The following is a 27,944-nucleotide window of genomic DNA, read 5'->3' as shown; positions in this document are numbered from 1 at the left end:
GCGCGGCGAAGCGCAGCCCGACGGGCGCCGGCCCCGGCAGCCCCGCGGACGGCCATAGCGGGGAGCTGCCGCCGCGTCAACGAGCCCCACGCCTCCGCCAAAGCGTTGCGAGCAGCAGCCACCGCCTCTTCCCCCGCTCCCGGCCAACCTCCGCAGCCGCAGCCCCACGGCCCTTCCTCCCGCTTCCTCCCGCCCCGGCGGGACGGGACGGGACGGGACGGGACGGGGCGGCACGGCACGGCACGGCACGGCACGGCACGGCACGGCACGGCACGGCACGGCACGGCCCTCCCGCCGCTTCCAGACCTGCGCACTGTGCGCGCCCCCCAGGCCGGGCCTGGCTGCAGCGGGGCCGGGGCTGGGGCTGGGGCCGGGGCCGGGGGCGGGCCGCGGCGGAGGCGGGCGAGGGCGGGCGGCCAATTGCAGCCCCCGGGAAGCGGCTGCGGCGGCGCCCGCGCTCGCAGGGCAGGATGGAGGCGGAGGGCTGGGTACCGGCGCCGCTGCTCCCCCCGCCTGCCTCCGGCGGCGGCGGCGGGGGAGGGACCCGAGCTGCGGCCGCGGCTGCCGTGCCCGCGGGTGCCCGGGAGCCGCTGCTCGCCGCCGCCGCCGACGTGCTGGCGCTGGACGACGAGGAGGATGACTTGGAGGTGTTCAGCAAGGTACGGCCCGCGGCGCGCCGGGGCCGGGCGGGCTGCAGCCGCTTCCTCGCTCGCTGGGGCGGGCGGGACGGGACGGGACGGCCCCGGGCGGCGGCGATCGTGGCGATCTGTGCCCCGCCTCTGCCCGCCGGCCCCGCGCTGACAGGGCAGGTCCCGTCCTGCTGTGTGCAGCTGCCGGAGCTGGCAGCCCGGCGGAGCCCCGGGTGACGTTCTGCTTGGATACAGAAAGGGGATTTTGCTACTTCGAGGAACCATGCAAGCCCTGTCTGTTCCTACCTTCCATTTGCAAAGTAATCTGGACTCGCTGTAACCTTGTCGTCACATTTGCCATGTGGCATGTCGGTATCCTTTTCTCCAGGCTAGATGCTGACGTGCACCGGGAGACGTTTTTTTCTTTAAATAAGAAAGGTGATTTTTTTTTTACAGTGAGAACAGCCGTTCACTGAAACAACCTCCTCAGGGACGTGGCAGTGTCCCCTGGAGGTTTTCAAGAAGTGATTGGAAAGGGTGTCAGATGATCTCACCTAAGCTACCCTTTCCCATAAAAGGCTGGACCAGACGTTTTTTCAAGTTCCCTTCTAACCCGGGCTGTTGAGTGTTTCTATCAGTAAATTAAATAGACAGTCCCGGTTAGTAATTGCAGCTGTACTTAAATATAAATAGAGGTTTTCAAGTTTGGGATAGAATTTTCTTTTGAAAGATGAAGAGAAGTCAGACAGCATCACATAGGTGGCTGGAGAATCATGGCATCACATAACATCTCTGTTTTGATGAAAGGAATACAAGGAGTGTAACTGCAAACTTGAAAGCACAGAGTTAGGTAGGTACATGGGTGCCACTGCTGCTTTTAATGGAATCAATGAAGTGTGCTGTGGCTATCACCTATAGCAGTTGGCATTTGGTACTCAATTAAGATGAGACTTACCTCTTATCTTCTGAGCCATTACAGGAGAGAGTATATCCTGGATCTATTTGCCTTACCAAGGCAATATCTAAAGCGCAAGAATATACAGATAGATGAAGTGGAAAAAAATTCTATGAGGGGGCTGAGACCCTGCACAGCTTCTGAGACTTCAGAACTGCTGTGTGACACTGGGAGAGAAACAGATGTTTCCTGTTTGAAAATGTGACACCAGATGTGTTTTTGGTAGGACCAATTGTCATAGGAAACAAAATAGGTGTATATATATATATATTTGTCTGCATGAATAAAACTGTTGGAATAAAAGCTTCATTCTTAGGAGCTATGCATTGAACTTTGACTGTATGTGCATTTTAAGGCCAGAAGCGACTATTAGGTGATTTAAAGGTCTGCAACATGTGAGAGGTCAGGCTGAATTTCACCCAGTTACCTGTGTTTTTCTTAAGCATAACGGGTTTTCTAGAGAAGCACCAGTCTTCATTTGCCTCATGAAGAGAGGAGTGCTTCACTGAACATGCAGTGCTAAGATACCATTTTAGCTGTTTCTTGCTCTGAATCCTTTTGCTTTTGCTAGGTGAGCTCAGGAGAAGGTCTATGTGCAGGTAATCTGCCCATCAGTACAGCATGGCAACAGTTATGCTGCTTCCTTGTCAAGAGTGATGCTTCCAGGGAGTACAAAATAAAAGCAAGTGTAGCTGATACAAGTTATGGCTGCTCTATGGCAAATATCTGTATCTTTAAACTTATGCAGCCTGGATTCACGCCAAATATTTCATACATACATTAAATCTGAACTGCTCTTAATGCATTGCCACGTAACTTACTCCTGCAAACAGGAGTATTTGTCATACTATGTGAAAATACAGCATTCTTTCCCCAGCCTAGAAACTTGCAGTTAGTGGTTGCCAATAGACCTGAAATTCGCCCGTGAAGGCTGATTAGAGCTGGTGAGAACCTGCAAGGCTGATGGAAGATTACACTCCATTTGTTTATGTTTCCTATATTCAAGGGAAACTGACAGAATGAATGGAGCTTCAGACTGAAGTTTTGTAAACCAAATTTTCCCATAACATACTGTTGCAGGACCACCCTGTTTTAAACTGTACCTTACTGGGGTTTGTGCAGGACCACCCTGTTTTAAACTGTACCTTACTGGGGTTTGTGCAGGACCACCCTGTTTTAAACTGTACCTTACTGGGGTTTGTGCAGGACCACCCTGTTTTAAACTGTACCTTACTGGGGTTTGTGCAGGACTACTGTGTTTTAAACTGTACTTTACTGGGGTTTGTGCAGGACCACCCAGTTTTAAGCTGGGTTTGCCAGGCTGCTGTGTGTCAGGGAGTGGTGCAGGGTTCCTCATTCCTCTCCATTTAGCCAATGAAAGGTACCAGCTAACAAAATGGTGACAAATGAGGTTCTTAAAAACTGTCAACCTCAATACCCAAAGTTACTCAAGAGGCAAACGTGGGACTTTTATTTTATGAAAATTCACAGCCATTTAACCTGAGAGTGTGCTAAGGCATTGACCTGGTACCCTGTGACACAGCTCAGCTGTTACAGACTGGCATCTTCCTGGGCAGCTCTGATAAAGCATTTCATGGCGTGATGCGCGTTTCACTTCATCCCACTTCCTGTTACCATGGAAAGAGTTCTGAGGTTGTTTTAGCAGAGGCTGAGTTCTGAGTCACACAAATACAATGTCTCCAACCTGCTTTCTTCCATTAGTTTCACAGTCTCGAGTGCCACACATACCACAAAACCTGTGCAGTTAATGTTTGCCTTCCTTGCTAGCTGATACAGTGACCTGGTGCTGACAGAGGTGTCAGCACTTGGGTTAATACCTGAAATCTTCAGCAGTTCTTCTTTCAAACTCATTACAGTGGTTTTCTCCATTTCCTGATTACAGAAATCTTAGTTAATGGTGTCTCTGGAGAAGACGTTTGTGCCACTTCAGAGTTGCACAGAGGAGAATTTTTCTTCCAAAACAAGTTGATTAAGAGTTTTTGGCTGATTTATAAGTGACTTTTTTGGCTAAGGAACTGTTCTGTCTTCCTGAATCTCTTTGCTCCTTTGACAAATGCTCCACCAACCAAGCCATTCTCTAGTAAGACAAACTCTGTCACCACATCCTTTATCTCCAGTCCTGCTTTGGATCCCAGGCCTCAGAAGATTGCTGGCTCTGGGTCCTTGCTGGGAGGGAGTGAGGGAGGGATGAGGCGTGGAGGCAACCCTGAGTCAAGGATCTGTGCTCTGGGGCGGAGTGGTGTTTAGGCAACCCCCTGGGTGCCTTATATCTTCTACAAATCACTGCAGGCTCTGCTGTGTGCTCAGGCTGCTCCTGCTGCATCACTGCTTTCCTTCCCTTATTTATTTTGGAGTCTTCCTGCCCCATTGCAGCCAAATGTGAGTGAGAGCCCTGGTCTATATGCACACAAAAACACAGTTCCCACCACACAATTACAGCTGTACAGAAAACTATCTCTTTTTTCGCCATGTTTCTGTTACGTCAGACTTCTATCACACAAACCTCCAGTGCTGGAACTAAACCTGAAGTACCATGAGGACAAAGAGAAACAGCTGCTTGTTTAAAACTTAAATGCATTAACTCCTGTGCAGATGAGCACTAGAGCTGTATTACACAGAGCTGAAGACCTGCATATCCTGTGGATTTTTATTCCCTGCATTTTATTTCACCAACCACATATTCCTAAGCCCTTCCCTATGAAAATAGACTTTCAGAAACCTGCCTCTGTAGAGCAATTTTTGGTAGTGACCTAGAAGGAGGAATAAAACATTAAGGTATTAATGACCCATGGAAAATAAGAAAGTATGAAACACACTTGACTTGCTCCAGTTTAGCCTTGCAGAGTCATTATTCCTCAAGCTATATGGCCATTCAAGTCCCTTACGTGCTCACATGTGCCACTCAGCACAGCGCTGGCTGCGTACCCACATGGGAATTGTGCATGAGAACACACTGCGTGACAAGGAAAGGCTTTACAGGTGTACAAGGAAGCAGCTATATAAGGTTTAAAGTATTGCTTTTGGTCTTCCATCCTGTCCCTAAGTGATGGGAGGACAACTGGTACATCAGTGCTTTCTGTGCATAATTCTCAGTGCAAATTTCCACTCTGTATTGGTGGGAATAATCCAAAGGAGAGGGATGGCTGTAGGCAGTGAGGTTTGAGGTGGGAAAAGAACAAGACAGAATGTGTTCCAAAGTTTTGGTGCAGTTGAAGTCAAAGGAAAAAGAAGCCCCTCTCCCTAAGTTCAGCAGCACTGCTCTTCACTCACACGAGATGGGCCTTGGGATGCCTCCAGTTTGTGTGGGCTGGCACATTGCCACTCCTGGCATCTGAGCAGGTTTCCCTTTGACAACACCCCTTTTCTCCTTGTGCTGGAGTCAGCAAGGCACCAGAAAGGCCAACTCTGCCACTCAGTACTTAGTGTCATCCAATTACACTTAGAAAACATCTATAAAATAGATTAATTTTAAAGTTTGTTATGAAAATACTTCATTGCACTGGATATACTACAGAAAATGTATAAAATGAGTGATATCTACAAATCCAGTCATTTAATTGCCCCAATTTGTATTTTAAAAATGATTTATTCATTTGTTATGCTCTTTTATGGAGCCAGTGAATTTCATTTAGTTTCCTAGTTACTGTATCCTTCAAGATTTCAGATTAGTAGGTCTCATTCAGACTTGCATTTAAGGAAGAAAATGAGATTTCTTTCCTGTTTCCAATTTCCACTCTGTTTCTCGTTTGAGTGATCACCATTGAGCACAGCAAGCAGAAGCAGCTGCTACAGGGACATGTTCTTGGAGAGCTGTGGTGGAAGTGGTTGATGCTATCACAAAGTGGCTTTCCACTCCAGCAAAACTGTGCTTTGACTTCTTTTTTTTTCAGAATCAAGCAGCAGATTTGTTCTGCATCTTTACTTACTGTTGCTTGGTTGGTTCGTTGGCTGGTTGTTTAAATTGTGCCTCTGTAAACGTTTTCATTTCAAAGTTTATTTTCAACTATCTGCAAACTGAACTATCCAACTCCAACACAAATTATGGTTTGGATTTTGTCTTGTTTTCTTTTAAAATCATAGCTTTTAATCTACCCTGTTCAGGTTATTAGAGATAATTCAAGCTTGCTAAGTCCTGAGTAACGGGCTTCTCACAGTTTCAATGAAGCTGGTAAGTATCCCATGCAGTTACTGGGTGCTTGGATTCATAACTGATTTGACATTTCAGAGGCAAGTTCTCTCTCTAGCTATGCAGAACATTCTTCTCAAATGGCAGCATTTTGTTCTTCCACCAGTTCTAGAATAAATGTCATTTCCTACATCCTCACTGAAGGAGACACCGCAAAGGATAACGGATTTGCCATGTACTACAGAATTCTTTCATCAGCTGTATGTTTTATCATTTTAATCAGGTAGTTGAAAAGGCTTGCCATGTCAGCATGAGCCACCCGTGTCTGTATGTGTGAGTTTGTACACAGGGCTGTGTTGATACGGATGTTCTCGTGTCTTATCTGTAGGACGCATCCCTGGCTGAGGTAAACTCATTCAGTCCTTCAATGCCAATATCCCCCTCATCGATGATAAACCAGTATAAATTTGAAGATGAACCAGAATTAAGAGATCTCTTCATTACAGTCGATGACCCTGAAAGCCACATTACAGCCATTGAGACGTTTATTACATACAGAGTGGTCACAAAGGTGAGCATCTGTCCCTGGTCATGACTAACAGCCGTGGCATTATCTCTCCTCCTGCGTTACTACATTTAAATGACACTCTGACTTTGCCACGAGTTACAGATCACCAAAACTGCATGAAACCATGCAGTGGAATCTGGAACAAATGCAGTGTAAGTCTCCAAACACAGGTGCTTAGGGCTATTATGCTGATAGAAAAAGCTAATGATTCTTACATGGCAAAAAGTGTTCTGTGTGAGAATAGCATTTGCTGCTGTGATCTCCGGCAGGAAGGTGAGACAGCAGAAGGAATGTTTCAGATTGAAGATACTCTGTTAGCCCAAGGATTTCTCACTTTTGGATCACTTGCAGGCTAGCACTCCTGCATACGTGGTACCTTCAGTTCTGTTGGGTTCTCGCTATCACGGGCACGTTTGTTTCCCGTTTACAGTTGCATGTGATTTCTGGGGAAACTGCCACAATTCTCCAATGAAAAAGTAATATTAGGAAAAAAACCCCAAAGTGTATTTTTAGCTGTCCTGAATGCAAATTATTTACAGGAAGTAAGGCAGAAAGTCAGCCTTGTGAGAGCAGCCAGCTCTTGTGGGACTGCCAGCAAATACTCGGCGGGCTGCATTTGGAGAATTGCACTATTAATTTATTTTACTTTGAGTTCTTTTTAAAAGATTCATTTAAAACCAAATTTTCAAATGGGAATTATTCATCCTTAAATAAGAGGAGATATCAATTCCTCATAAAATATTTAAAGAGTAGGAGAGAGCTATCTTTCTTAGCTTGCCAGCAATGATTTTCACTTTATGCATGCTTTTGTAGACGAGGGAACATTTTTTCTTCGGGCAAGTATGGTGGATTTATTTTGCCTTTTTATCTATTCTATCCTCTCTTATCGTATTTAATTTGAAGTGCTGGTTGTTGATGATAAAGTAATAGAATTCCTCCCACATACCTTGAAAAATTTGTATTCAACCCTCAAAAATGTTTCGATTACAAAAGCCTGTTTGGAGGTTTTTAGCCTTTACTTGCATCGCATTATGAATCTCTGAGCAACAATGAATGCTAAGCAGCACGCATTGCTTTAATGAAAACACGGGCTCTTTGTGGCTCGATTCTAGAAGATAGAGAAGTGATAAAACAAAATCTCATGGCCTGACAATTTTGCAACACTGTAATAAGCATTTTTTTGCTAGGCATTAAAGGTTTGTTGGCAAATCTAACAAAGGGCTACAAATCTGGAACTGATGATGGAGTGCAGAATCCATTAAGCAGCACAGGAAGTGTTACTGCTGGGATATGCTGAAGTTTTCATGCTTTGAAAGTAAGGATTGTTGACTGATGTCAGCAGATCCCAAGGACCTATGTCAGCTATTTGGGGTCTTCTCCAGAATGCTAAAAGATGGACTTTCCTCACTCGTAGGTTTAAAGAAGGACCCTAAAAGTAACAAACACAACTGTGATTGCTGAAAGGAAAATGCCAGCCTGAAATGTTGATTGAAATCTTTTGGAAACACTGTGGCAGGATAATTACTTGAAGCAGTTTAGTGCTTGCTTTTCTTTTTCCTTTTTATTTTCCAACAGAACTTTGATTTCTTTCTAAAATGGGATGCGTTTTATCCCTTCCCGTAGTCGATCACTGCGCTTTAAAAAACAAGAAGCAATTAACAAGCAAAAGAGAATCATGGATGCATTCCCTTCAAGCATTCCGTTTTCTCCAGAATCTAAAAGTATCTTGTTCTTTTCCTCTGCTGTTCTAACCCAGGCCTGTTCTTTCTGCCTTTGGTTTTCAGACATCTCGTAGTGAATTTGACTCCAGTGAATACGAAGTTCGAAGACGGTACCAGGATTTCCTTTGGTTGAAGAGCAAGCTTGAAGAAGCCCACCCAACACTGATTATCCCTGTTCGTTTGCTAAAACTTCAGTTATTTGTATTTGTTTATAAGATGTGTGAGGTCTTTCTTCAGCCTCTGAAGTCTCACAATCATGGAACCAACCTATTTTCATTAGCTTTATATGTATGTGATAATTAAAAGCCCATAGAGGTATTTCTTCTGTTTGTAATTGTGCCATTTGCAGGAATTTGCAGTAATTTCTGTCCTCCTTAGTTGCACTTGCACTCTCCTGCGCTGTGTGCTACAAGAACCATGTTATACCACCCTTGAATACCATAACTTTGTAACAGCTTTCTGCATAGTGGGTTTTACAAGGTATAACTATGCTTTTTAGCCAGTAGAAGAACTGTTACAGTACACCCAGTGTTACGCACCTTGTACAACACATTTCTTCTTTTTTTTTCCTTAGCCACTGCCTGAAAAATTCATCATGAAAGGAATGGTGGAAAGATTCAGTGATGAGTTCATTGAGACTCGAAGAAAAGCGTTACATAAATTCCTGAACCGGATTGCTGATCACCCAACTTTAACTTTCCACGAGGACTTCAAAGTCTTCCTGACTGCACAGGCCTGGGTAAAACGACTTTGTTTTGATTTGCAGTCACGTGAAGCCACGTCTTGTGTTAGCAGAGTATGTTGGGAGGCTCCCTAGTTCAGTATTCCATAGCTTCCCACCATGGCTTGTTACAGAGGTGACAGGAGGCAGGGATTGATGGGGAACTTATGGAATAGTCATCCCCCAAGATAACCTTTTCTCCTGTGTTGCTGGTAATCATACATGAGGTCACAAACATTGCTGTACCTTCCAAAGCAGCTTCAGTTGCTGCATTTTAGCTTTCTGTGGCAAATTCACAGTGTTCCAACTCTGCATTCTTTTTGGTATACACATAAGCTTCCAAGATGACATGAAAAGGAGTATTTTGAATTACTGTTTTGGCCCAGGATTGCATTTTTCAGCTGCTATTTTTTTTAAAGCTATAGTATCCTCGTAAAAGTAAACTACAGCCTTTGAATCTCCTGCCGTACCTTTACAGGATGTGTCTGGTTGAAAGCTGGAGTTTTGCACTCAGAAAAGCCCGTCTCTGAACCACAGCAAAGGTTGTTCTAGTTACCAAAAACACAAATAAATAGATGGATTACTTCTTCCAGTAGGAACACTGTTTGCTTTTCTCAATGACTTATTTCTGCAATCGTGACCTCTGCTCTCCTGTTCAAAAGGCTAAATTTCAAACTAGGCAGCTCACCCTAAGGAGGGGAAGGGTAAAGGTCCTTTGCCATCTTTAACCGCTCTCGTGTGAGCGTGATCCACGGCATGCTGCGTCTCAGGCTTAGCTGAACAGTGCACGCCACCGGCACTGTTCCGACACTCATCTCACAATGCTGTTATGCACTAGAAATACACACAGAGGTTTACATGTGGAGTTCTGGGTTTTAGAGCATGCATTATTTGCAGAGGATTTCCAAAGGTCCTTGGCGGTAACCACGGCGTGTTCTCCCTTCAGGAACTCTCCTCACACAAGAAGCAGGGCCCTGGGCTGCTGAGCAGAGTGGGCCAGACGGTCAGAGCTGTAGCATCCTCAGTAAGGGGAGGAGTTAAAAATCGCCCCGAGGTGTTTACAGAAATGAACGATTATATGGAAACGTTCAGTCAGAAAATAAACGTGCTGGACAAGATAGCTCACAGAATTTACAAGGAACAAAGGGGTAAGTAGGAAACAAGCATCGGTTTTATTGATTTAAGAAATGAATATATTGGAGAAGCAAATCCGTTTTCATTGTGCCAGGCAACATGCTCTTTCCAGCAAGGAGGGGAACAGGGAGCTGTGTGTTTATACTGTGCTTTTCAGAGCGGGCATTGTTTTGACAGACCTTCAAGTTAGTTTATAGAACTTGTTGATAGCAAGAGATTTAAGATGCAATTAAACTACTTGATAAGGAACTTAGAAGAGAATGTGGCAAGTGTGGCTATCTTTTGACTTGTGCTTTTTGGAAATGGCCTTTTGTTTTATACTTTCAGTGCCATGTGAACAGTTACATTTTGTGTGCCATCTCGCACTGGCACAATGTTTTTGACATTCCAGGTCTCCTCTTTCATTTCATTCTGTACCTTGTTTTCTGTCTTGACCAGGCAGATTTTATTTTTTGTTAATAGCTTTGCTGTTGGCCATAGTTTCTGTCAGGGGAAACTGTGCCTGTTCAAGTTTTCTTAAGGAGGATGACTTCATCTCATGTTTTCCATAAGTAACAGCAGTTTGCACACCTACTTGGAAGGCTAAATTACTGACTTTCTGAGATTGACCTTGACCTCAGACTAGGCCTATTCAGAAGAATTTCCACTGGTCAGCACTTGAGGGATTTTCTTGTCTATATAACATAATTTGAAGAGCTGCACTGTGTTCTTTAATGGCTGAGCCCTTGTGCTTGATTGTGCAGTGCCAGATCTCAGCGTGTCTCTGCTAAATTGGAGCAGTCTTACAAAAGGAAAATGGATGTTGGCGAAAAGAGTTCCTTTTGATATCATTCATTGCAGGGGAACTGGCTGGCTGAGGTCTGCAGGTTCAAGGCATCGGTGCCAAAATATTTCTTGGAAAACCTTATGAATTTTGGCATGCTCTCAAATGCTGTAGGTTGCACATTCTTTCTGCATTTTACAAATGGCTCTTGGCAGAGTACTTGTGTGCAGGGCTGCCTTGTCCCGGGTGTGTGCTGTTGATAGCTGTGATTCAGAGAACATTTCCTGCTTGCAGGAGCTTAACATGGGATTCTCAGTTAGACTCTCCATGCCCCAGGGCTGCTTTGTCCCTTTTCTTGGGCATTTCTTCATTACAAATGAAGTTGTGATGAAATTGTGTTTTCAGTACATGATCAGTGGATTGGCAGCACTCCCCTGTGAGCACGCAGCTTCCAGGTCACGTCCAGCCTTGCCCAAGTTCAGCCTTACCAGATGCACAGTGAATTCTGGACCTTCTTTCTGCTCAGGGATTAGCACATGGACATAAGGGAAATAATTTGTGGGACATCTTTGTATTTAGATTAATAAAAACTGCTGTAGGACATGATACCTGCAGAACTGGAATGAGCTTCAGTGTGTCTTCTGCAGCTTTTGGGACATACCAAGGCTGCTAATTTTAATAACTGAGACAGGATTCGGAGCATTACTGCAGCAAAGGAATTCAGGGCAGTAGAAGCAAGTCAGACCAACTGCTGCTGGGGCTGCCATGGCTCCTCTCCTTCTGTATGAAGATAATGTGAAGGAATTCAGGTCATTGGGTGACCTGAATACAACCCTTCAGGTCTACGTGGGTGTCTGTGTCCTTTTGTCCTTTTGCATTTGTCCTTTTGACTGGGGCATTATTTTTTTTGCTGGCAGATTTCTAGGAACTGCTTCATTACAATACATTAATTGATTTGTTTCTTGATGAACAAGACACTTCCATTTACTTATCTCAGTCATTTGGGCAGATTTAAACCTTAGGCACAGTCTCTTGCTTTGTTCACAGTAAATATGAGGTTAGTATCACGTAGACATCTATTACTGAACAAAACAGTAACGTGTGTGTATGTTCCTGTTAAGAGTACTTCAATGAAATGAAGGAATACGGCCCCATCCACACGCTCTGGTCAGCATCAGAAGAAGACATAGCAGACTCCCTGAAAGGTGTTGCCAGCTGCATCGACAAGTGCTGCAAGGCCACGGAGAGGCGCATGGCAGGTCTCTCGGAAAGCCTACTCCCCGTCTTACACGAGTACGTCCTCTACACTGACATTCTGATGGTAAGGTTTCCTGAAGGATTGCTTGTGGCTGTATATAAAACTTGGCTTAGTCCAGTGACAAACTCTAGAGGAGGATTCGTAATGGATTGAAAGGATTTTGCAGTCCCTGTGTTGGCTGTTGTGACTGAACTGCAGAGCACAGGGTAGCTGTCCCTTAGCAGGGAACCCTGCCGGTCCTGTCTCTCTTGCTAACCAAGAGGTTCTGCCTCTCAGATAGCCCTCGGTGTCTATGCTCAAGAGTGCCTGGTGTTGCCATCTTCAGAGAGCTCTGCATTATAGCAGAGGGGAGGGAACACAGGAAGGTTTGGGGAGAGCTGAGAAAGACCTCCTCTGACACTACTGAAACATGAACTCATCGGGGAACAGATTGTGTGGGGGAAAAGGAGTGGAGAGGTTTTTCCCTTTCTAGGAGATGTTCCTAAACTATGTTTTCTTTTTCCAGAACAGCAGGGAACTTCCAGTTCCTGTGCCATTATATAAGCATGTGTTAGTCTCTGCCATGAGCTGCTGCTTTCAGCTCCCTTGATGTAGGTATCTTCCTTACACTTGGGCAGAATGTAAAAAATCTGACTACAGAGCTGATAAACTCAGTGCTGATGGATAATCAACAGAATTACAGCATGTCACAATTCCCACCCTGCTGCCTCCAGAAAGCAGAATGTCTACAAACCCCTCTTTGTCTTGATTTTGAGCAATGCAAGCTGCAGTGTCTGTTCTTGCCTTACTGACGTGGGTTCTGCGTAGGGGCTGAGAGCATGTTACAGATCATGGGCAGAGCAAGACCCCAGTTAACTGAGCAGTTAAGGACTACTGCTGCAATGACTGCTCTCGTTAAAACCAGCTTCACTGAAAGAGAGGCCATACAAAATGTCCTGTGTCTCATAGGCCTCGTGATTTACATGCAGGTAGATGGGGGACAGGTACTGCTTTGCTTAAAGGTCTGAAGAGACCCCTGTTTTAGCTACTGCAGGTCCTCTTCCTCTCCCCCACTTCCAGACTACTTATGATTCCCAAGTCCATTACCCACGAGCAATCCCAGCCTGCATGCCATTGAGGAGATGCTGCCTGCACAGTGCCTTCCAGTCTGCAGCTTGGCTCACAAGGATTCCTTTTTGCCCACAGCACAGAGGGCTTTCTGTGGACAGAGCCCAGAGTCACTACCTGCCTCTCCACACACACACTGCAAGCAGCAGCTGCCCTTTGCATCTTTTTTTTCTTGCTTGCAACGCTTGCAACACAGCGTTGGGCTGCCGTGAGGTCCTGTCCAGAGGAAACTCTTCCTCCACTAGCCATTCCTGTTCTACAACTGTCTCTTCCCTCTCATTCACCATGGGTTTTTACTTTTCCTACAGCTTACTTCCCTCTTGCAGTTTGGAGAGGCAGCTACTGCTCACACTAAAAATAGACTAGAGGAAGTCACACACTAGTAAGACCTGCTTTCACAGGTTTGTTTAAGCCCTCATCACAGCAACCTTTGTCACACACAGAAGTGCAGAAGGAGGTGCAACACAATCCTTCTGTTTTCTAGTCTTGGGAGTTCAGCCTTCAGCAGTGGGGGAGGAGAGGAATTCACAGCTAAAATATTTACATCTGGATGGGCTCCTTCCTAAGTGACTCAAGAGAACCAGTGCAGAATACTGCTGTGCCTCAGGGCACAAACTGCAGCAGTAAGTTGATTATGGGTCCACATACAATTATTTGAGGGTTTTGTGGCAGGATAGCATTAAATATTACACCAGAAAGCTGTAAAAGTACAATAGTAGGTGTTAAAACCATGGTCTGTCTGCCATTAGCAGTAGCACTTGTCTATAGTTGTCACACATTAATATTAAAATAATCGGGTTTATTTAGTAATTTAGGCAGTATTTGGGACTAAAGTTGCCCAACAGACAATAAAACGGTTTTAAAAGAGGCAAAAGAAATAGTACAAACAGAGAAAGCATCTGCAACACGAAGGAAAGCTGCTGCAGACATATTTCACTTGCTTCTATGCTTACAGCTAAACATTTTCTGTGTTTCTCTAACCAAGGGATATCCTGGCATACTGAGAGCATTGGCAGGCATTGCTACTCTGTTACTCACAATTGTCCAAAATCAGGTTTACCATTTTTTTCTAAGTACCTCTTCAAGAAGAAACATTGAAAAATTATTTGAAAATGAACCTCCTAAATTCTTCTACTGTGTTTGTTGAAGTGACACCATCTCAAAGGGAACTCAGGCAAATCAAACAGCTAGAGAAGGCTGAGCTGCTTGTGCCCTGTGCTGTTTCAACACGCACTGTGCTAGAGGTGAATACTGAAAGTCTCTTCAGTGTATGTAGAAGAAGCTGTAAAACCAGTTGTAGCAAGGTAATGTGAAAGAAGGGTTGGAGATTTGGAATGATGTATGCCCTGCTCTCCTGACTAAAGCCTTGCAGCTTTTCTGCAAGATAAGCACACCGAGTGGGCTCGTACAGAGGAGGAGACTGAGGCAAAGGGACATTTGTAAGGCTTCCTCAAAGTCCCAGAGCAACTGGGCATTGGAATGGCAATTTCATCTGTTAACACCATTCCTGGTTTGTAGCTTAATAAGCAATGCTCCTTCCCCTTTCTAATTATTTTTGGACATGATACTAAAGATCCCATCCCCGATAAGACAGTTTTAAAGGAGGTAAGAATGACACATGCTGAGAGCACACACAGGTGTCTCAGGGTTCAAACACCCATCAGTTGCATGATCATTTTATCTGATTTTTCTGAACTGCATTTGGCACTTAGACAATAATACTGGAGCCTAAACTCACCATTACAGTAATGCCTAGTTTACCACCTTAGTCATCTATTCTACTTGTAAGTCTTACTCAGAGAAGATACTTTTGTTCATGACATTTGGCAAGCTCACTTTGCTCTTTTATAATATGAATACATAGTAAGCTGAGCTGATACTAAGTAAACTGCTCCGCTTTTCTCATGCAACTAGCAATGACACTGTGTAAGGCAGATTCTTACTGCATTGATTTTGGACCTACTGAATGTCTTGAAAAACACATAAGTTAAAATACAGGGAGTGAAAAATAAGTCTTCATGATTTTTAAGAGTGGGGTTTTTTTTGAGAAAGTCCATGTGTCATGTCAAAATAATTAACTGGTGTCCTTCTGTGATCTTGCTTTATCTATTAAATAGACAGGTTGGTTGATGGCTTCCTGGATTGATGGCAAACATTTCATGCAGTCTATTTTGTTCTGTTTTCTTTTCTCTTCTCTATTAAGGGTGTTTTGAAAAGGAGAGACCAAATTCAAGGCGAGCTGGACTCCAAAGTTGATGCTTTAGCCAATAAAAAGACAGAAAAGGATCTGGTGAGTATGTACAGAAAGCTGCAACCTTCCAGGCCTTATCCTGACTGCACAAAATGATGCCCTGAAGGAAGCATGTCCTCTGAAGCCATGTTTTGGAACTGGCCTCTCTCTCAACAGTTCTCATTCTGAAAAGATTTGGTCTTTGTAGCCACATGTGCCAGGCAAAGGCAATCATGAGAAAGAAGCACAGCTTCCGTAGATAGGCTGCTGGAGCAAAGAAGTGGCAATCGTGGGCGACCGCTGTGTTTTGTCAGAACAGGCTGTACTGCAAGGTAGTCTCGGTGTTTCTGTTTACTTCCACACTGGCTGGGAAAAGAAAGGCTGAGTTGCTGCAGTTCTCCTGCAGTGCTGCTGCTCTGTTGATGTAGGAGAGGGGGAGGAGCTGGTTAGAACAAGCAAAGCTGTTCATAAAACTTCTTTAAAATAAGAAGTTTGAGACTCTGTTCTTTCAGGTTTCTATTTTACCTAGTTGGGCTCAGGGATATCTTTATTTCCAGTAAAACACTTTGATTCATTCTGGTGAAGTCAGACTGTAACTGGTGGCCCATGGGGCAGGCATCCCCAGAAGCATCAGCAGGGCTCAGCAGGCCAAGTCCCAGGAGCTGCTGGGATGGCTATTGGCATTTTTTACACTGTTGACTGCTTAACTGTGATGTCCTTCTAGCACAGCGTTCACACAAAGTGCTACATGCTGTAAAGAAGAGATAAAAAGGACCACATAACTTTTTAGTTCATCACAGAAGGAAAGTCCTTGACATTTCAGACACTTTTTATTAGGGTTGTCATTGTTAGCTTTCAGGTAAAGATGGGCTGGTTAGGTAGTTTTTGGCACTTGAAATGCACATTCTTGTCACTGAGCTGAATAAATAAGAGTACATTACCACTGTCTGATACCTGCAGTGGCTGAGGTATATTTTGTAACACTTTGCCTCTCTGTACTGCAGAAAGGAAATACCTCTGGGCTTGTTTTCCAGAACTAAAACCTCTGTGTGCATGTATTGTCCTTTCATTTCACCGCCTGTGTTTTCTAATGTGTCCTTGTTTCTCTGCTACCTCTGCTGTTCCTCCAGCCCTTGTCCTTAGGTTAGGTGTAAGGTTGGATGCGAAGCTGGAGCAGGGGCTGAGGCAGGGAGCTGGGGTGGCCATGGCAGTGCCAGGCCTGCAGCAGCCTGCAGCACAGAAGCCCAGCATAGGAATATGAGAATGACCCATCCATTCCAACCTCAGATACTCTATAAGAATTTATGGTGGCAGAAAGGAGTGTTACACATTGTGCCCAAGTTATTTGTGTGCAGCCAGTCCTGTCAGCCTACTAAAGCTGCATCCCTTGTAACGAGCCCTTTCCATTTGCAGGGCTTGTGGGCAACCTGCTAAAAACAGTGGCAGAGAGCGATTCAGCGATGAATCCCAGTTCCATGCAGGCTGTTCAGCAGCCATTCTCCTTGCTGTCCACCACAGGGAACAGAACATTGCCTGGCAGGACCTGGTCATTTGAGAATGTATTTCTTTTCCAATGTGATGAAGCCCCCAGACAAGGTGCACACACACTGTTTCTTGAACTGTTACAGACAACAAGGCCTGTTTTCCTTTAGCACAGTAGTGGTCATACCGTGTTGATTTGATATTGACAGTGGTTCCCTCCATAAACAGATGTTTGAACTCTCTTACCGTGAAATGTTGAGATCAGTGTGCACAACCAGGTCTTTTTTTCACTGTTTCTAACTCTATGTTTCCAGCTTTGGTAAAAAGCCTTTAGAGAGTGTGACAACCATGTGTTCAGATCTTTGCCTTAAATTCCCAACCCCTCCATTTCTTACTTGTTTTCAGCAAATCCTGTTTCTGAGAGGCTGCTTCTCCTTGCAGCCTCACGAGAGCAGTGAAACAGATGTCTGTCAGTCTAATCTGATCACAAAATCCCAGGTTCTGTAATTGAGTGGCAGCTGCATTCTGAGACTTTTTCTTAATTAGAAGTTGCAGGCTTTTTCTGTCCATGCTGGTTGTGCCACAGAGAATGGTGTGCTGCTATTTTTAACCATTCAACCAACTTGTGTTTTCTTTATCAGTGTTTCACTATGTTTTAGGTTTTATTATGTGTTGAAACGTTTTGCTGACACTTCTAACCAGACTGATTTCAGAAGAGAAGGTGGTTACAACACAGGTGCTGTTCTTGGAATTGGTGTGAGGCACTGAGTTTGGCTGTATTGGCACTTTTCTATTCCTAAGCAGAACTCATGTAGCTGCTAATGATCTCATAGATGTCAGACTGAACTTGTCAGTGCAATCTAGTAGCCAGAAATTGTGCCGACAATGAGTGGCATGAACTCTAATCTCATTTGAAGTACATTTCCACCATAGATAAGGAATCTCAGACTGTCATTAGAGCTGATAAAAGGCTGTGAGATCTTTAGCATTAGTCACAGCAAACATGAAATGATTTAACAAACAGGAGGTTTACAGCAGGAGAATGCAAAACATCCCCAAGGTCAGCGCAGCTGAAATAGGCTGCAACTGCAAATGAAACCTCACGAGATGTCAGCCCCATTGGCTACGAAGGAAACGTTTCCTTGAGCTGTGCCTCTGCCACTGAGCTTTTAGAAAGCTGCTTGTGTTGCTCCTAAAAAGCCAGACCCTTGTCTCCCACTCCAAAGTTTTGTCCACAAAGGCAGCAGTTGAGAGCACAGAAGGTCTGAAGACTGTGATGTTTTAGATGCAGGCTCTGACAGAAACCATTGGCATCCTCCTGCTTCTCTAGACCTTTCTTACCTCCAGAGCTCTGGCTGTAAAGATGTTGGGTTTGTGGCTCCATCGTTCCCATGCCCCATTCTGAAGGCATACACAGCAGTGCCAGTGCATTCCTGTGTGGTTTGGGAGTTTTGGTACTGCCACTAGAGCTAATAGTGATTCTGACAAAAGGTTGGTGTAATGTGCCCGACAGCGCTAGATAAGCATTAAATGCTAACTGAGTGATTCTAGTGCTCAGGCTTGAAACTGCATAGTAATGACACAAAATGCTGACTCTAACTGCATCTTACCTCCAGGCTAAAAAGGGTTAGTACCACCAAGCTGTAGGATTCACTTCTGTGGAAGATAGGAATGAACACTATTTAGCATAGTAAGAGAGTGGAAAATTCTTTGCCACTTACAGGTACTTGGGCTATTGGGCCAAGTCTCTTTGGCAGCACTGTTCTTATCTGGCAGCACTCTGCCCAAGCAGCTCCCACCTCCTGCCCCTGGCTTTCTGTCTGATTAGCACTGTGCTGTCCTCCTCTGGGGCTCACTGATGTGAGACTTCATTTAGCTGCTGCACTGTGATCCAGTGATCCAGTGCACTGTGATCCAAGAGAATGGCTGCAGATCCTATTTAATTTGCAGGATAAATGACAACAATTTACACCTTGTAGATGAGGAAAACACTGGAGGATGTTTTTGTTGGGAACCAGCCACTCTTCTTTGGTTTCTACTGCCATGGCAGCTGAAGAAGGTGGCATCTATGTTTATTTTCATTGGTGAGAAAACAGATCTTAAACCTCTGTACTTGTGGTATAATGCTGTCTTTAGAACTGAAATCCAGCCCTTGCCTTGATACAAAAGCAGTTTCCTTTGGACTTTAGAGGGTGATGTTTAAACTGCATATCCAGGCTGGGATGTAGAACAGAGTCTGCCTGTCCACATCATGGTGTGACCATGCATGGAAAAAATGTACAGTTACTAAAAAATGTAACAAACTGTAAAATAAATGTCTCAAAGATAGGAAGAATGAGATAAGGAGAAGCTGTTGCAGCCAGGACTTCTGAGTGGGAGAAGTTCTTCTCGTGTGTAGCTTAGCTTATATCTGTGCAGGGACTATTTCCTTGCAAGGAGAAAATAGATTAAACTACACTAAATCATCTAAAAATATTCACTGCTTCCAGTATTCAGTGTGCATTCATCTTTGGTATTTGCAAACCAATTTGCCCCACAGAGAAGAGGAAGGTGGATGGGACTTGAGCTGCAATGGACACAGTACAAGGAGATGAGTTTTCCTGTGTGGTGCTCCTTCTTGGTGGTGGTGTTTCTGCCTGAGCTCCCTCCTGCTGCAGACAGTCGTGCTGCAGTCCCAGCAGATGAATTTGCACTGTAGCTGCAGATGATGTACCTCATTCTGTGACTGAGTGCCAGACAGAACTGACACAGCTGATCAGTAAATGACAATTGGTAACAAAAATGTTGAGAGGACTGGAAGATTCATTAAAGAGGGGGCCTCAGTTCATTTACTCATTCCCATTAGCTGAAAAGTCTCTGAAAAGAACATCTGTAGAGCAGCCCTCAAGGTTTTTGATCCTGGAGTGCTGTGAAAGTTTCTGTGCAGAAGTCACTGGTTTAATTTCTTTCTCTGCTTCTGTATTTCTCTCTCCCTCATACAGTCACACAGAGGCTAGTTCCACAAGAAAGGACAGCAAGTTAACAGGCAAGAAATCAGAAAGTTCATGTACTCTGCTGTCTTCTTCCCATTCTCGTTGCTCTTGAGGTTATCAGAGATTCTGCCTGGGTTTTCTCAGTTTTTTAGCCAAATCTAACTTGTAGAGTTGATTCTGCTTCAGCAAAGCCCTCCTCTGTATTCTCCCTTTTAAATGTATTACTGTCAAGTGCTACTTACCAGACACTGTCACTTCTCAGTCCATAAAAATATCTTCAGCAGCACTTTATTTCTTGTCTAGGATTTCTGTTAGTAGTATTTCAGCAACTCATTAAGAATAAAACTCTAATTTGTCGCTGGGGAATGACTTTGTGTGCTAAGTTCTGCCGTTCTGTTTATCTGCACTACAGTCACTTGACTTCAATCACTTTTGAAATGGTGAGTTTGCTAATATTTTTAATGTTTGCAATTCATGTTTAGTTCTCAGAAGAGATTGGGAAACTTGAAGACAAAGTTGAATGTGCCAATAATGCTCTGAAAGCAGATTGGGACAGGTGGAAGCAAAACATGCAAAGTGATATGAGAGCAACGTTCACTCACGTGGCTGAGAACAATCTCCGTTATTATGAAGAGGTAAGACACTTTCTCATAGCAATGTTACAGCTTCATTCATTATTCCAGTGCAGAAGTCCATGGGCTGCAAAGAGGATTTTTTTGCATTTAAGTTCAACCCTGTGTTCATTTCAGACTCAGCTTTTGCAGGGAGAGGGAGGCAGTTGTCCCTGATTTGCCACATTGTGTTTAATTTGTGCCCGAGTGGCTGATCCCGAGCCCAGCATCGACAGAGGGCACTCTTGTTTTACTAACCACAGCAATTTGGACCATGTCTTTTGGTTACACATCAGCTGCAAACCTTTTGCTGTAACTACATGAAGAATCCCTTTGGAAAGCTCACACTTGTGTCCATTGTCTTGTATGAGGATGTGACTCCATTGCAGACAGAACGTTTGGGAAGCCCTTGTGGCTACTGCTGTAAGGAGTTGTCTTTCAGTAAATAATCAGCCTTTGCAAGGATAAAGAGTAATACCATTCTAAGAAGTAAATATGAAAAGCCCTGAAGGCTGTAGGTGTGTACAGTTAATGACTCAAACCTTTGTGTAATTGAAGCTTATGTGTTAAGAAAGAAAGAAAAGTGGTTGACATTAGATTTTTATTTTCAACTAACATTAACCACAGCTCATACTCACGGTAAGAATTCCCTTTTACAAGAGCACGTACTAAGGAAGAGAACTTGAAAACATATAACAAGGCCTTCTGTGAAGTTTCTTCCTGGGGATTGTTGTTGGTTGAAGTGAGCATTCTGGAAATATTCCTCGTGTCTTGAATTGTTAAAAATCATTTCTTCTTATTGTGGGGGGGAAATGGAATGCACTAAGCTACCTGTTAATCATAAACCAGTAGTTTCCACAGATATATGTTGGTATCTGTAACCACCAATCCTGCATTCTGCACTTTGCATGGGTTGCCCGTTAGCCACTGACAGTGGCCTCATTCTACAAATCATTTTGTTAAGCCATAATTGAAAAGATGGAGCTCTTGATCATGGAGTCTCATTAATTACCACACAGCCTGTGAGGTGCATGGACATTGACAAGCTGTTATTACACATTAAGATCACAATATTGTCTGAAATCAGGCAGCAAGCTTTTGGCAGCCTCTTGCATTTTCTGCAGTTATTGATCTCTGAATTCTAGATCAGCAATACGTATGTTAAACTGATGCTAAATAGATTGGAGTCTTTTGCTAATGACTGATTAGCTAAATCAAAATATAGAAATCATCCCTTGGTTCTCTTTTAAGTCTAGAAAGGCTTTTTGCTGGATTTGAGTTTTAATTCAGAACACCAAAGCTTGTACTATAGATGAAGTTACTATCACCGAGTCACAAACTGCAGAAATGATTCTGTTATCTCTGTAACTGCCAGTGCTGCTTCTTAAATTGCCTTTTTTCTTTCCCAAGCCGTGTTCTGTGTATGATCCCAGACACTATGGATGCCATGGATATGACTCTGTTGCCCAGCTCTCTTGTCCGTCTCCTATGAGGAAACATCTCTTGCTTTCTAACTTGTTACCTGCTTCTCCTTTCCACAGCTTTCCCCACCCTCTCAGTTAAACTGTGTAAACTACTAAACTATGCCTGTCCATGAGCAGTGTCCCATTCCCTCCTCTACAGGTGCATTTCACTGTGCATTTCGTTACCCCTCGAGTCTTGCTGACTTCATTTCCCAGGCACACAACCTAACCAGGAGCCATTCCTGTTAGTGGCCATGCTCTGCCTTCCTTAAATGTCAAAACCAGAATAACAAGAGACAGACATCTCATGTTTTCCAGCGGTTTTTGCCGTAGAGAACCCATTCCTTAGGGCTGTATGAAACTAAAGCCAGTGGGACCAAGTCCAACACAGCAGCGTGTCAAAGTGCACTAGTATTTTTATAGTGTTATTTTGCCTTTCTCATAATATGTATGGCCTTACATTGGTTTGGATTTTTCCTCATTGGAAAGGATTCTGCTGTCAACTTGTCAAGCATCACTTAGGTAGCAAAAAGGAATATGTGTCCCCTAAGCTGAATCAATATTCACGTTACATGAAGTGCTACTTTCAAGTCTTACCTGTAATTATATTTATCTGGATTTCCTAATTCAAAAGAAGCAGAGGTATTTCTGTAGCCTTCTAGATTACTGACTGTCTTAACATTTCATACACTTCAATAAGAAGTGTTCCTGTTTCAACAGCTGTGGTTCACCAATCTCCTTTTGTCTCTCAACACTATGGTAACAAAGACATTAATTAAAGCCCAGTGTTGCAAATGGACAGGGTGCTTCTCTGTAGGCCTGTGAGAATGAAGGCTTTCCTGTGATAATGTACAAGCCTTGTTCTAATGGATTGAAATATAATGTCATTTAGAAGCCAAGTGTTACAATGACTGACTTATCATCTGGTATTCCTGTCGCTGGTCTCAAGAATTCAGTGCTCCCTACTTCCTTTTCTTTGCTTATGGACAAGAGTTGAATACATGCTTCAGTCTCTTTGTATTCTGCAAAGGCTTAAAGCCAATGCCATACTGTATTAATAATGACTGCAAGTGCATTGCTAAAACAAGGAGGATCTTCTGGAACAATGGGAGAAGGTTTTAATTCTTATACATTCAGAACTTTACTCATATTTCTGAGGTAAACAGCATTGAGTTGTTTGCCTCACAGACCAAAGTTGAAGGAAGCATGTTGTAACACCACACCATTTCTTTTATTCCTCTTCCCCATGCCTTAGGTGTGACACTGTTGTCTGAAACACTACACCTTAGTCCAGGAGAGGCTGAAAGATTTCAGCCAAAGAGCTAAAATCACAAACTGCCTGAAAGGTGAGGCTTACAGCTGAGAAAGCACGTTGTCGCCAGTAGTGTTTGCATTGAGTTAGATACAGATACTCTGCAGAGCCCTAAAGATGCAGCATTACTAAAACCAAAACAAGATACAAAGTTAGTGGGGGTAGTATTATTTGTGGCATGTCTGAAGTGTCCCTGGTACAAATCAGCACAAGCAAACCAAGCAATGCTTAACTCTGCCTTCAAAGAGCAATAGCCATGAAGCATTGCCTAGCTTTGTTTTCTCTCATGTGTTTACTGTAATCTCTAGGATATTCACAGCATCAAGGAAAAAGAAACACTCATTTTTCTATTCAGAAGAAGTGGCTGGGTTTTGCAGCCAAATCCAAAGACTAGCTAAGCCAGCAAATACACCAGCGTTTGGTTTTGCACAGCTCACGAGCCACTGTAGTAAATGCAGGAGGGCTGGTTTGGTTTTCCCCACAATGGAGGATGATATTTAATTGGTTTTGGCATTGAAGGAACATGCTTTTTCTTGTGCATGAATGACTCTTTGTTTTAAAGCACAGCCTCCCATTTTATTTTTCTCATGTCAAACTAATCCTGTTAAACCCTTGCAGCTTAATCAGATAGAAAGCTAAAATTATCTTTGATAGAGTGAGATTCCTGTTGGTGTTGACACAGCTTACTCCTTCCCAAAAATATATACAGTCTCCTGATTTCCTTAACTATTTCAAGCAGAATTTAGTTCATTTCTGTGACCTACATTGTTCTACTGGCATAAATGAACCTAAAAGATTCATTAGGGCAAAACAGTGCTCTTTTCCCATCACAGCAGCTTCCCTCTAAGTCCAAAGCCTCTCTTAATGTAGTGAAAGCTGTAGAAAAATAGATGAGCTTTGTTGTTTGCCCTGGAGGTCTCTATAAGTTGTATTTAACTACTCATTGGGTGGTGCAGCAAAGAGTGAGCTGCTGTTGCAGGTTGGTCACATCCTACTTTCCCAATGCCTGGGAAGTCAGCTAACAAACTTCAGGAAGTTTTCAAAAGCTCCCACATGGCTGAGCCAGTTTTGTCTCTGTGAAGGTCACTTTGAAGCCAGGATCCCTCCTGGAACCCTCATTCACTTCAACCAGAAACATTTAGTTCAAATGCTTTCAGGAAGGCTTTTTCATACATCTCTAGTGGGAATCACTATTTCAGTGCACTCGGTTTTGTTTCCTTTCACCCAGAAACTATGAAAGTATTTTCTCTGCCTCAGACACACACAAGGCTTCATTTCCAGATTCTACTCCAGAAAATGCCACCATAAATGATACTTCCAAGGTTTCAACCATGGAAGTCAGAGAGCTGGAACAAAGACACGCATGGCACGTGGCACACTGCTGCCGTTATCATCCCTACCACACATCCCAGTTTTATATCTGGTTGTCAGTGAGATATGCATTTATATGAAAACCTTTTCGCTGTCTGTTTCTAAACATGTTGCAGAATAGATGTGTGACCTGCAGTAGTACCCAGAGAGTTTTAGGTAAAGTAGCATTACTGAAGCTCTTGCTGTTTCATTCTGTGTAGTTAGGGGTTTTTGTGTCTTCTGCCAGGCTTTTCCAAGTAATTGGATTATGAGTTTCAATCCTCTGCATGCACATTTAATTTCCTGGGTTTGTTTCCTCTTTCCCCCCCCCCCCTTTCTGTCTCCTTTGTGAAAGATGGTTGATCCTCTACTTAGAGCTTCATTTTCAGCCTCCCAGAAGAATGGAGTAAAACCATTCTGTAACAACACTGAAGTATACACATCACTAACAAAATGTTGTTTATGCAGTTCGTGCTTCACAATACAAGGAGCCTGAGCCCAAGGCACAGAGACCTAGTTTTGTTTTGGTATGGTTAATTATAAAACTTGTCAGCACTGTGATGTCTGACAGGGAGATGAGCCACCATTGCTCTTATATTTTGGAAGATGTGTTTTGGTTACACAAATGAGGGTAAGTTACAAACTGCATCACTCGTGTAACTGAAGGGAAACGCTTCGTGTCTTTGTCTGGAAAGACTTCACTAGATAGCATCTATCTGGTTAAGCAACATATTGGGATTGCATTTTAACATGTGCAGTTTGGCTCAGTGTTGCAAAGATAACAGAAAGCCATTTGTACACTCCAGCCAGCTCTGATACATGTATTTTAATTCACATCACTGAAATTGCAGAAAAACAAAACAGGGGGTTGCATGGTATAAATTAAACTGTGGTTCGAAGAAACCCATCCATCTCTGCCAACAAGTGACTCTTCAAGAAACAGGGATCACTTCTGTCCCACACCTAGAAAAAGCCTGGGAAAAGAGACATGCCTTACAGCTTTCTAGGATGGGAATCCAGGCTGGGCTCTAGCAGACAGAAATCTGAGTGCCTCAGTGAAGACACATAGCTAGCAGCTGCCTCATTGACATTTTAAGACCAAGATGCCTGTTTCAGCTCAGGCATCTTGGACAGACTCAGCTGCCACAGTGTCACAGTGAAGTAGGGGAGAATCACCAAACCTTATACGCTTTATATAAAGGTCAAAAAGACCTTTTAAGTCAGCACTCAGTTTGCAACACTTGCAGATCACTGTTCATGCTAGCACTGCTTTTAGCATTCCTCCCTGATTTTACATTTACTACTCCAAATTAACATTTCTCAAAAAAGCCAAGGAAGAAAGCAGATCTCAACATGAATCTTAGCCTGTTATTCCTTCCCACAGTAATTCAACCTCATCTGTGTGTCTTCTTCATTTTGCTCTTTGAGCTTATACTTGAACATTATTAAGGACTAGCAGGTCCTCCCACTCATCTGCTTGCATGTAGATATGCAATAATACCAGGACCTAGGCTCTTTAGTGCAACATGATTAAATCTACATATTTAATAGCAGAGTTTTGCAGTCACTCACTAGAAATGTCTAAGGCAGACTTAGGTGGCTGCAAGCTCAGGCAGCATGAACACTGGCGTATTTCCCATGTCTCCTAAGCAATGACAGACTGATGCTGGCTGTTTCATTGCAGCTAGGCATGGCAATCTCCTGGGGCTTGAATACCTTCACAGAATCATAGAATGGTAGGGGTTGGAAGGGACCTTTAGAGATCATCTAGTCCAACAGGTCACATAGGCAAAAGTTTTCATTTAGGAAATGATGCTCTTTTCAGGGTACTGATTTAATTCAAAGTTCAGATAAATGGAGTATGTTGTCTAGGTTTTAATATAAAACAAGATACCTCCTGAGGCATTTCATAAGACTTAGTTATTCTTCTTTAGACTATTCTATAATTCTATGATACTTCAGATTCTTCATTAAAAATACTGTGCACAGTAAGTAGCAAACAAGCTGCATTGTCATGAGCAATAGGTATATGTGTGTAAGTCAAAACTGTATTAGAACATTTCCATTTCAAGGGGTTTTTTTTCAGTGGCTCCAAACCAACACACTTAATGCATGGATTTGCCTGCTCTGTTCTAGTAAGACTCGAAACAGTAGAAACCTGGTACTTGGGCAACAAGCATCAGCACACCATGGGTTAGCTTGTGAAAGCCTTGCCATGACTCTCAACACTCTGGTTTACCACACTGCCAACACTCATTTCAGCCAAACTGAACTAAAGCCTTTTGGGAGTCATGGGGGTTATTTTAGTTCTGTTTTACTGCCTACACTCTTGGTGCTTCATATAAAACAATTACCTTGTGCAATTATAAAGAGAAATGCCACTTGTTGTAAGGATGACAATGTCCCCACTCCCCCAGCCTGTGCCTGACAGTGTGCCTTCTGTGTGGAAGAGGTCTAAAGGGAGAGATTAAAGAAGGGCATCATGAGGGTGAGCATCTCCCACGCTATCACACAGTGCACTCGCCCTTACCTATGAGTGACCTTTACAGCTCCCTCAGCATACTGGGGAACAATCTGCATATCCCTGAGCTGTCTTTGGAACCCAGAGGTGGCTCTTGCCAGAGTCCCACTAAAGCATCTTGTAACAATGTGTATTTATTCTGCCTTTTTTTCTTCTTCTTTTTCTCCTTGGCTACCCGTGTTACAGCAATGCATCTGCCACATTCACACATCTCTGTGCTTCTTTTTTAAGTGCCTTGCTACCTGGCAGTCATTCCTGGCATCTCAAGCAGTGGATCTTCATGTGGAAGAAGATTCTGAAGACAGGACTTGAGAAATATCTCTGCCTGATGTCTGCCTTTTCCATGCAGTTTCTCCCAAAGAAGTGCTTTACACAAGATCAAATACACTATTAAATTTAACTGTTAACAACAGGAAACCAGCTTATTGAAAACTCAGGTATTCTAGTCCTGAAATACATTTTGGAACACGCTATATATTGCTTTCTATTGCTTAGCTGTGATCTGACATATTTTTATGCAGGTGTTTGCATACAACTGTTTTCATAAATATTGCATAATTTGGATATAAACTATTTTAAATATGTAAAAATAGCCCCATTTTAATAAAAAGTTTAATAAGGAAGGTTTGTCTTCATTCTGTGTGCCAGCCTTTGGTATTTTAGCGTGCTTGTTGTATCCTCTGTGTTGAGTAATCTCCTGCATTTGTACAATTACCAAGCGCAGCCTTCAGGGAGCTCTTCAGGATAATTGGAATAGATGGTGCTCGTTACCTGACGGCAGCGGGGTACAGAAGGATGCTGAGCATGGCCTGTGAGAGTGATGCCACTGTGGAGTACTGCTGGTGCTGTTTGCAGCGTTTACATGTCTATTAAATGCCTGCAGTTTCACATTTTTTAAGGGATAAAGAAAATTGTGTCAGTTGATGAAACACTTTCTACAATGAGACAGCGTTAGATGCAGCACTGATCCTGCCAATGCAGGAGCTTCCATTCCCAGTTT

The 27,944-nt window shown here is 43.5% G+C and overlaps 1 protein-coding gene across 1 annotated transcript; it reads left to right on the top strand.

The window, feature by feature from the left end:
• The first annotated feature begins 405 nt into the window (after window positions 1-405).
• Window positions 406-27,550, top strand: SNX7 (sorting nexin 7). Its single transcript, XM_062003556.1, has 9 exons — window positions 406-659; window positions 6,120-6,302; window positions 8,084-8,194; window positions 8,595-8,759; window positions 9,688-9,889; window positions 11,760-11,959; window positions 15,207-15,293; window positions 20,170-20,322; window positions 27,176-27,550. The coding sequence occupies exons 1-9, from the start codon at window positions 471-473 to the stop codon at window positions 27,254-27,256; spliced, it is 1,371 nt and encodes a 456-aa protein (XP_061859540.1). The 5' UTR covers window positions 406-470; the 3' UTR covers window positions 27,257-27,550.
• Window positions 27,551-27,944: the final 394 nt, after the last annotated feature.

Source organism: Colius striatus, chromosome 10 (assembly GCF_028858725.1).
Source record: "Colius striatus isolate bColStr4 chromosome 10, bColStr4.1.hap1, whole genome shotgun sequence".
Classification (NCBI taxonomy): domain Eukaryota; kingdom Metazoa; phylum Chordata; class Aves; order Coliiformes; family Coliidae; genus Colius; species Colius striatus.
The sequence above is the reverse complement of the archived record's forward strand: the minus strand, read 5'-3'. Positions and strand labels throughout refer to the sequence as shown.